We start from the raw sequence: 10,504 nt of genomic DNA, 5'->3' as shown, positions 1-10,504 counted from the left end.
AGAGGCCCCACATCCACCTATAGATATAGATGAAATATTTATATGCCCTACAAAGTCAAAGGATTGGCTTGTCATAGTTTGGTATTTTTTTTGAGTTTATAGGTCTTTATGATACTTTATTAGAAGTGTGTATTATTAATCAACAAGAAAATTGGAGAATGAAATAGAGCATCCCCTAACATTCACCCGCCCTAATGTGTTAGCATTGTCAATTTTACCACAAGGTGCAAAAGATAAATAAACTTATTAGCACATTTACATTAATTACACTCAAATGATTCATAGAATGCATTCATTATTGACATGGTCAAATAATTACAAGTTGACAAAAATTGAGAGAGCTTATAATGAAGGTAACCCACATCAATTAATAAATATAGATGAAACATTCATAGGCCTAACAAAGTTTGAGAATTACTCAATCATAAGTTGGTAGTTTTTTACTCTTAGGTTTCTTAAGAGACTTTGCTAGAAGTGTGTAACCTAGATGGATTAGGAAACTTAGGGAACAAAATAGGGGCCTCTATCATTCACTTACTCTAATGTGTTGGCATAGTTAGTTTGGCTTGAGAACACATAACACTCAAACTATATCTCTTGGAAATAATACACTAAATGTTGTTAATATATTTTGTAAGAACACATTCATTCTTGGCACAACCAAATAGTATTGAGCTGAAATAAATAGGGAGATTTTATTATGGAGGGATCCTACTTCCACCTATGGATTGCTTTATCATAGATTTGCAGATTTTTACTTTTAAGGCTCTTCAAACAATTTGCTAGAATCCTATATAGCTTGGATGGATCAAAACACCTTGGGAATAAAATGGGGCATCATCTATAATTCATCCACCTAACTCAATGTGCTATCATAGTTGATTTGGCCCCATAAGGTTTCAGAGAAAAATATGTCTATTGATATATTTACATTGTGCTCAAATGACACATTTTACAAGAATGCATAATTTATTCTTGGTGTGGTAAAAAAAAGTTGATATGATAAAAAATAAGAGGGTTTAATATGTTGAGACCCAACATCCACCTATATTTCTAGAAAAAACACCCCCAAGCACCATGAACTCATAAAACTACTTCATCACATATTATTATTATTTGACTCTTAGGGATATTAAGAGACTCTTCTATAATCCTATAGCTCAAATAGATTAAAGCATCTAAAAAAAATGGTATCTCCTCTAGCATTCATCCACTCATCCTAGTATGTTTAGTAGAGTTAATTTGGTCCCACGATGCATAAAACACAAAATATAGCTTTTGGCAACAATACATTAAACACCATTAATACATTTTGCAAGAATGCATTCATTCTTGGTGTGGTCAAAGGATTACGAGTTGATTACAACTAAAAGAGGTTATTGCATGGAGGCACCACACATCCAATTGTGGGTCTAGATGAAACATTTACATATTTCATGAATTCTAAGAATAGTTCCATCATAAATTGAGATTTTTTTCTATTAGGATTATTAAGAGACTTTGTTAAAACATTGTAGCCTCGATGGATCAAGACACCCAAGGAATAAAATGAGGCCTCCTTTAAAATTAACCTACCTTTCCCAACATAATGACATATTCAATTTGACCCTAGGAAGCATAGAACACAACATTTTGAAATTTGAAATGACTAATAAATTTCCAAAATAACATAAACCTAAAATTAGAAAAGTTTGAAATTGATTTTTTTTTATATAAATGTGGGTGCCTTTACACTTTTCCATGTGAATGTTAAACTATAGTGAAAGAGGAAAGAATAACTATTGAAAGCTACACAACTTTGACTTCAAGGTCTTCTTATAAAGTAATTTATTTTTGAAGATTTTGTTTCATTATGGAAGCCCCATATATTATTTCTTGATGAGATTGATAGCACATATTTTCACTTGATAGTAATGAATAGAAATAGTTATATCATAATCATTATTATTTGTTTCTTGTGTTTGTATTTTGAATTGGTGATATTTTTTATAGAGATTGATTGTGCCAATATTTTGGTATGATAGAAGATACTAGATTTAAACGTGTATATGAACCAAATTATGTCTTTTCTATAATATTTTTATAGCCTTTTTTTATCTCCACCTCTTTGTATCCAACTTTTTTAAATCCATTTTCTGACTATGAACTTGAAAATCGACCTATTTTAAATTTAATTTCACTATATTATTAAAGTTTGTTGAGATCTACAAGTTACTAAACTAATTGTTCCTTCATGTCCAATCATACAAATAAATAATATTAATGTTTGACTACTATATCAATAGAGTCTATATTTCACTTTATCTCAATTTAATTTATCTCAAAATTGATATAACTTCTTAAGTTTTTAGTGATTAGTAAATACACTTTGTTGAGGGACATGATATCATGCATATTAAATAATAAATCTATTTGATCATATATATTAAAGTTAAGAGTGTAGATATCTAGGTGTTTTTCAAGAAGACATAAGGTTGACAATGATTTGATAATATTAGATTAAAAAAAATTATTTGTATTTGATAAATTAAAATTTAAAATTTATTGGATACACTCTACAAACATTTTCTATAAAAGTTTGGCCTCTTAGTGAAAAGATTTTATAACAAAGTTTGGCTTCTTTGAAAATATGTACAATATTGATTTGACAAGCAAGAATACAAACTTGTATACCATTGACCTCTATGGTAAAGATCAAATCTCTCATAGGACAAGATCTCAAGTCCAAAATAATTTTGCAAGGCACATGGAGATTCCTTGACTCATTTATAATATATTAGTATTTAGAACTTGATTGTCTACTAACATAAGTGCTTACATTTGACTTCAGTTTCATAATTACACATTTAATTTGTATAAATTAAAGTTGAAAAATTAAAACGGATGATAGTTTATGAAGGAGAAACAAATGAATACTTTTAAATCTTTGCATTGATTACCTTGATCTTACACACAATAAGGAAATTCCCATGCATTTTTTTTCTTATGAAAAGACTATACATTAGAAGTTAAAACATACAAATAATTTTCTTTAGGACTTTTGAGCATACTCTTGTGGTTAAAAAATGCTCTTCTTGCTTTTGTGAGCTTAAAAGAGGAAATAAATTAGTGATTGATATGGAGTATTAGGTGGTGAAAGGATTTGAAAGAGTTTTGATGGATATAAGGATTAGGTTGATTTGATTTTAAGACTTAAGTCTCTATCTTAAATTTTCTTTTAAAAAAATAAAAAAATCAAGGTTAAAAGAGGAAATGAATGGTTGATTGATCAAAGTAATGGATAGGGGATGGATTTAAAAGAGTTTTGCTTGATATGAGGATTATGAGATTTCAATTTGAGATTTGAATTTTTAAGTAAAAAACTTTGATCTTATTTTTGAAAATGAAAAAGAAAATAAATGATTGATGGATATAAAAAATAGATTATTACACTATAGATGGATTCATTCAAAAGGAACTTTGATGAATATGACGATTTGTCATATAAATCATTGGGATTTAAATTTAATATTTATATCTTATTTCGATTATCTAAATCTTAAATATTTAGAAATAATTATATTTTTTATTTTTTTCCTACTAACTCATTCCTTTTATTATTACTACTGTATTACCATGATTAATTGTATACAGAAATATGTCACTAAAATGTGTAGGGTGTAGACTAGCCCCAGTTGAGAGATCCATAATTCAACTTGGAAGCTGATCTCAGTTGAAGGGAAACAAATTGGTCAAGAGTTACAGCAGTCATGTTCAGCCTTTTGACTTGATAGACTCATCTTGTGATGTTTTTCAAACTGTTAGTTGCTGTCAACATTTCCATCTGAAGTAGGTGAAAAATAAGGAAATTTTTGGTTACATGCACTAAACAATTATTAGAATGTCTAGATTTTTGGGATTCAAGAATGCTGATTGATTTGCGAGGCAGATTTGTCATTTGAATCCATAACATTGGTTTATGGCATCATAACTGTATGTCAATCTAGCTACTTGTTCTTTTATTAGTGTTTGTGAAGATGATCAAATGTCGAACTAGGAGTACGATTCATTAATTTGTATAGGATGAAAATAAAAACCATTTTTTGATATAATTGATCTAAATCTTTGGTGCATGTCCTCTCCTATTGTATAGTCTATAATGACTTATTATTGATTAATAGCATTCTAAGATTATTGAGAATATTACTCATAACATGATTCCTCTCCCACCTTTTAAAAAAAGAGGTTATATGCTTATGTATTTGCAAGTTGTTAAATCCTTCCTCTTTTGTATCAATTGTTTTATCAGAAGGCAAGTGCTATAACTACTCTTTTGTATCAATATTGTAGTACATGTTAAGCTAAGGAATGGGTGGACTAAACTCTCTATAAAACTAAATAAAAAAGTATTGTAGTAGACTCATTCATGCATATGACTTATTTACAATTCATATATTTCTTATACAAGAAGCCTGTATAATTTTCTTTGGGTTCTTATTTTCTGTAAAACAAATTGATTTAATTATACTAATACAAGTTGTTATTCCAAATTAGTAGATAAAATCTCATGCTCTTCTCTGCTTCTTTGTCTGCTCATAATCAGGATCATCAGTGGGCAACTCATGTTTGCAGAGTGGACAGAAGTTTGAGGAAGCCAACCACTTATCAATACACTCCTCATGGTATTCATGTTTGCATGGCATCTTCTTCATTGTTTCACCCTCCACCATTTTCTCCTGGCATACAGGACACAAGTATTCTCTACCCTTAACTAAAACTTTGGTTTTCAAATTCCTTACTGCAGTTTTAGCTGCTGGAGGATTTCCCCTGATTTGAACAGCAGACCCATCAATCCAAAGATCATCTTCCCCATAATCTTGAATATCATAAATGCGAAATACTAGAACTGCTGTATTAGATTCAACATCTTGCCATATTTTTTCCCAGTTCAAGTTGTCTCCCACTATTTGAATTGCTCTATTATTCATGGATTCAAGACCCCAAAACATTACTCTCACTGGAAGAATATAAGAATTCGAATCCTCTGCAGGAATTGCCCTTCTGTTTGTACTCTGTTGAGGATTGGAATTTGAGAATTGGGCAAGATATCTGCCCACAAACAAACAAGTAACGGTGATAGCAACACCATTAGTGAAATAGTCTATATGTGAAATCCTTCTGTGCAGGTCTTTTCTGTAAGCCTCAGAAGCTCTGTTTCTAAGAACATTTGCAGGCACATTTTGTTGGAGAAGCTCTGATGGGTTGGGAACTCCTGCTCCAATGCATAGTTTCATGACTTCTTTGAGTTCATCTTTGTATACTCTGAAATAGTCACTGAATTCAATCGACAGAGCTTCCATGCATTCACATTCACCAGAGGGTCTCACATCTGCTTCACACTTGGGGCATTTCAATTGCTCCATGTTAGTGATAGGCAATCAATAAATTAGGTTAGGATGAAAGAGAAACTATGCAAATTCTCAATACCCAGTTGTCTTGCAATTAAAATGACTGCATATATATATTTATATCTGGTTTAGATGGTTCAAATATTTGTGTGGATACTGCATCCTTTCGTATAAGTCATGTCCTTAATTTGGGGTTCATACGTTTTCATATGAATATTGTTTATACGCAAATAAAAGTAGAGTTTTGTTTTTATCAATTCAATTAGATTTTATTACTAATTAAAAGATACTAATATTTTTTTTTAAAATTAAGATGGTGAAAAAAATGGCATCATTAACCCAGAATAACAAAAAGGGGTCCTGATCATGAAACAATAGTTATGCCTATTACTAATAGCAGTTTTATAGAGCACAACTATAGTAGTGATGTCCATGATTTTAATTTTTTATAATTTTTTTTTATCAAAATAAGAAAACAAAATTGCACAGTTATAATTATAAATAAAAGTTGAAAAATAGCAGCAATAAAAAGGATTTTGTTGTCATTACATCATCAACAGTTATATCTTAGCCAAGTTAAGTTTGGAACTTGATGATACCCTTCCAAGTCATATGAAAATTCTATGATGGTTGATAGTTTGAATGCTTTTCATTTGAGTTTTTAAGAAAAATATAAATTAGCAAAAAATATTTAATTTATCAAGAACTTTAAATAAAATCTTCTATATTTAAATTTATCTATTGATTTTATCAATAACAAATATTAAATATGAAAACCATATTTAGTGTTACAATCTAAATAAGTTTTTAAATTCATATTCAAAAATATTTGACACAACTTATTAAAAATATTTAAAAAATTGTCAATGGACCATATTTTTTCCCAATTCAAGTTGTCTCCTACTATTTGAATCCCTGTATTATTCATGGATTCAAGCCCCCAAAACATTACTCTCACTGGAAGAATATAAGAATTTGAATTCTCTGCAGGAATTGTCCTTCTGTTTCTACTCTGTTCAGGATTGGAATTTGAGAATTGGGAAAGATACCTGGCCACATACAAACAAGCAACAGAGATAGAAACACCATTAGTGAAATAATCTATATGCGAAATTCTTCTGTGCGGGTCTTTTCTGTAAGCCTCAGAAGCTCTGTTTCTAAGCATATTTGCAGGTACATATTGTTGGAGCAGCTCTGATGGGTTGGGAACTCCTGTTCCAATGCACAGTTTAATGACTTGTGTGAGTTCATCTCTGTAAATTCTAAAATAGTCACTAAATTCAATAGACAGAGCTTTCATGCATTCACATTCACTAGAGAGAGTCACATGTGCTTATAGTTAATCGCTAAAATAGTTTAGGATGGAAGACAAACTAGAAATTTTCAATACACACTTGTCTTAAAATTTGAAGAAGGCTCCTCTTTCTTGCTTGCTTCCAAATATACATTCACTAAATCAAATATCAATCATAGAAAGATTACAACAAAATTATTCAATTTCACTTCACAATCATATATTATAAATCTTCAACAAATTAATTACAAAATTTGACCTTTCAATGATCTTTCAAATTACCTCTAGATTTGTCTCATCAGTTAGACCACTTAATGAATCTTGACAGAATTGTTTGATGTACTTGCTTTGTACTTATTCTGCTTTAACCCTTCTTTATTTTGATAAAATGTGTTGGATGTATTTGTCTTATATAACTGTGTTTACTACTATACTGATGTAAGCTGAATTTAATTCAACTGTGTTGCAGTATTTGGGCCTCTTAATAGGCCCATCTTGTCTCCCTTATAGTGTTGTAGTGAGGTTGAATCGAAGTAAATAGTAGCATGGCATTTAATGAATCCCATGTTCCTATACTAATTTTCTATAAAATTCTTCTTCCATTCAAGCACATTTTAACATTGGGGGTTAGTTTGCTTCTCAAAAAAATCTTAGGACAGGCATTCACAGAGCCACTTATGGCTACCCATGTAGTTGTAATCCCATTTCCAGTTCAGGGACAAATAAATCCCCTGATAAGACTCTCTCAGAAGCTTGCTTCTCAAGGCATTACTATAACCTTCGTAAATACAGACTTCAATCACTTCAAAATCATGAAAGCTCGCAACGCTCATCCTGGAACTCTAGAGAGCCCATGTTTAAATATTCGTTTTGTTCAAGTTTCAGATGGCTTGCCGCTTGATTTCAACCGAATGGCCATGCCAGTGGAAGCCTTCAATGCACTCATGACAACCATGAGAGCTTCTGCAGAAGATCTTCTTTACAAACTCTTAACACAGAGCTGTGAACCTCCAGTTTCGTGTATAATTGGCAGCTCATTTCTTATATGGTCCTTTGATGTTGCTAAGAAATTTGAGCTTCCATTTATAGCCTTCTGGTCACAGGCAGTGAGCGTTCAAGTCATCTACAGACATTTGTCAATGATTATTGACAATGGAGACTTTCCTCCCAAAGGTGCACTTTTCTGTTCTATGTAGCACTAGAATTCACAGATAAACTCTGTACTAGTATATGGCAATTTATATTTTTCTAGGTGATCAATTGCACAGGAAATTTAGTTTTTGCCCAACATTTAGAATATCTCTGCTGAACCCATCTTCAATTCTAATTGTACTAATTGCATGATTGCATTAACAGGCATGATAGACTACATTCCAGGTCTTCCCCTAATGCACCCCCAAGATTTCCCATCAGATATTCAATCAGGAGACCCATCAAACCCTATGCATCAGGTTGTTTTGCAACAGCTCCCTGCTCTGGAGGAAGCCGCCTGGATTATTAGCAACACAGTCTATGAACTAGAAAGCCAAGCAAACGATGTCATTAAAGAAAAATCTCCTCTTTTTGGCCCGATTGGTCCCTTAATACCCTCAACTTACTTCGAAGGCGAAGGTAAACAACAGGATTTCTTCATAGAAAATTCCAGATCATTAAGCCTGCAGGCAGAATCTAATTGCTTACCATGGCTGGATTCAAAACCCAAAAGCTCTGTTTTGTATGTTTCGTTTGGAAGCTTTGCTCAAATATCTAGAGTTCAAGCGCAAGAGATAGCAAGAGGACTGATGGAAAGCGAGCAGGTATTCTCCAGCATGCATTACCAAGATATGTTTTTGTAAATCTTTGAGCTTCTGTTCCCTTAGAAGAAGTTTAGTTTAGTTTTTTTCAGGTATTTGTGGAAAATGAGTCATATTCAAGTTAAAGGTGGATGGTTATCAAGCGGGTTAGTAGTTTAATGGTAGAGCAATGGGAAGTCGTAGGTTTGATTTGCAGCTGATTTATGAAAGTCAAAAGTCTAACATGGTATTATAGCAGAGTTAGGCCAAGTTAGGATCCATGAGTCACACCCAAATCAGAGATGGATCAGTCATCAAGATGGCAAGTAATTCAGTGGGAGAACACCCTAGCAGCAAACGGGAGGTCCTAGATTAAACTTGTAGCTGATCCGTGAAGAATCTAGTATGATATTAAAGCCTAGGTCAATAGAATTAGGCCAAGCTAGGATCTATGAGCCACATCAAACCAGAGATGGACAGGTCACCAAGAAGACCAGTAGCTCAATGGTAGAACACCCCAGCAGCAAATGAGAGTTCCTAGGTTTCACTTGTAGCTGATCCATGAAAAGTTCAAAATAGCATTAAAGCCAAGGTTAGTTGAGTCAGAGCAAGCTAGGATCCATGACCCACACCCAAACCAGAGATGGACTGATCACCAAGGTCAGTAGTTCAGCATAGAGCACTTCAATAACAAATAGGAAATCCTAAATTTGACTCTTATCGAACTATCAAATATTTAACAAATAGTAATAATCTTTTTGTCAAAATCTTCAATAAAGAACTCAGTTTAAAAGGAGGGCATAACCTAAATGTATCAACCACAATAAGCTTATGAACATGTCTCTTAAGCCTTTATATTTGTTTAAACAAATGTTTATAGACCTCTTTTATTTTTCAGTTCAACTGCTTTAATTATCAATATTTTGGCTACTTGTTTAACAGGCATTTCTATGGGTGATCCGTCCAGACTTGGTGAGATCAGAGGCAGAAACAACAATATCAACAGACCATAACGACATTCTTCCTGAGGGATTTTTGGAGAAAACAAAAAATAGAGGACTTTTGGTTCCATGGTCTCCTCAGCTTCTTGTTTTATCCCATCCTTCTGTTGGAGGCTTCTTCACTCATGGGGGTTGGAATTCTACAATGGAGAGCCTAAGTTTGGGTGTTCCAATGTTGGTTTTCCCACTAGGAATTGAGCAGAGCACAAACAGAATGCTGATTGTAAACCAGTGGAAAATTGGGTTAAGGTTAGATAGTTACAGAGATGATGCAATAATTGAAGGAGCTGAGATTGCCAAGTGTGTGAGAGCTTTGCTTAAAGATGAAGAGATGAGGAAGAGGAGTAATCAAGTGAGAGAGACAATAATGAAAGCAATGGGTGAAGGAGGATCATCTTGGAAAAATATGAAAGATTTTGTGGACTATTTGATGTCACTGCCAACAAAGAAAATGGATGTTTCTTGAATATGGTTTAAGAGAATAATGAAAACAATAGGTAAAAGAGGATTATTTCTTTAAAATTTTAAAGATTTTCTGGGTCTTTCACAGGAAAGAAAATGGATTTTTTCTTAAGACAACAATATTATATGTTTGATAAAAATGATGATAAGTTTAAGTTGTGTTTGTTTTCTGTTATCCATTTTTTTTTATGATGGAGGATTTTTCATTCACAAAGTTATTTTAATTACTTGATACAAGAGCAAAGCCTTAGGTCGAAACCTTGTGGAGAACTCTGAACTCAACAAGATTTGATCCCTAATAAACTTATTTTATTTTTACCATATTTCAATATGACACTTATTAATGGTCAACCATTCAAAAGTAATTTTACATCTCATCTCTATTAAAAATGGTAAATAGTTATCCTATTTTAACAGGACAAAAATTGTTTAAAAATAACCCTTTCATTTTGAAGGAATATCCTTTTGATTTTACATTTCTACATATTTATAATGATGGGTATTGTTGATGCATTATATTACCACATGATGATGCCCATAAGCTTGTTGGTTGTATTTTTTTAAATCAAAATAATTACTTGTAGCAGT

The 10,504-nt window shown here is 32.2% G+C and overlaps 1 protein-coding gene across 1 annotated transcript; it reads left to right on the top strand.

Moving 5' to 3' along the window:
• The first annotated feature begins 7,179 nt into the window (after window positions 1–7,179).
• On the top strand, window positions 7,180–10,083 carry LOC131051410 (UDP-glycosyltransferase 86A2). The gene is made up of 3 exons (XM_057985930.2): window positions 7,180–7,854; window positions 8,038–8,477; window positions 9,396–10,083. Exons 1-3 carry the CDS (start codon window positions 7,227–7,229, stop codon window positions 9,918–9,920), a joined length of 1,593 nt encoding a protein of 530 aa, XP_057841913.2. The 5' UTR covers window positions 7,180–7,226; the 3' UTR covers window positions 9,921–10,083.
• Window positions 10,084–10,504: the final 421 nt, after the last annotated feature.

The sequence above is a fragment of the Cryptomeria japonica genome, chromosome 5 (genome assembly GCF_030272615.1).
Source record: "Cryptomeria japonica chromosome 5, Sugi_1.0, whole genome shotgun sequence".
NCBI classification, from domain to species: Eukaryota; Viridiplantae; Streptophyta; class Pinopsida; order Cupressales; family Cupressaceae; genus Cryptomeria; species Cryptomeria japonica.
The sequence above is the reverse complement of the archived record's forward strand: the minus strand, read 5'-3'. Positions and strand labels throughout refer to the sequence as shown.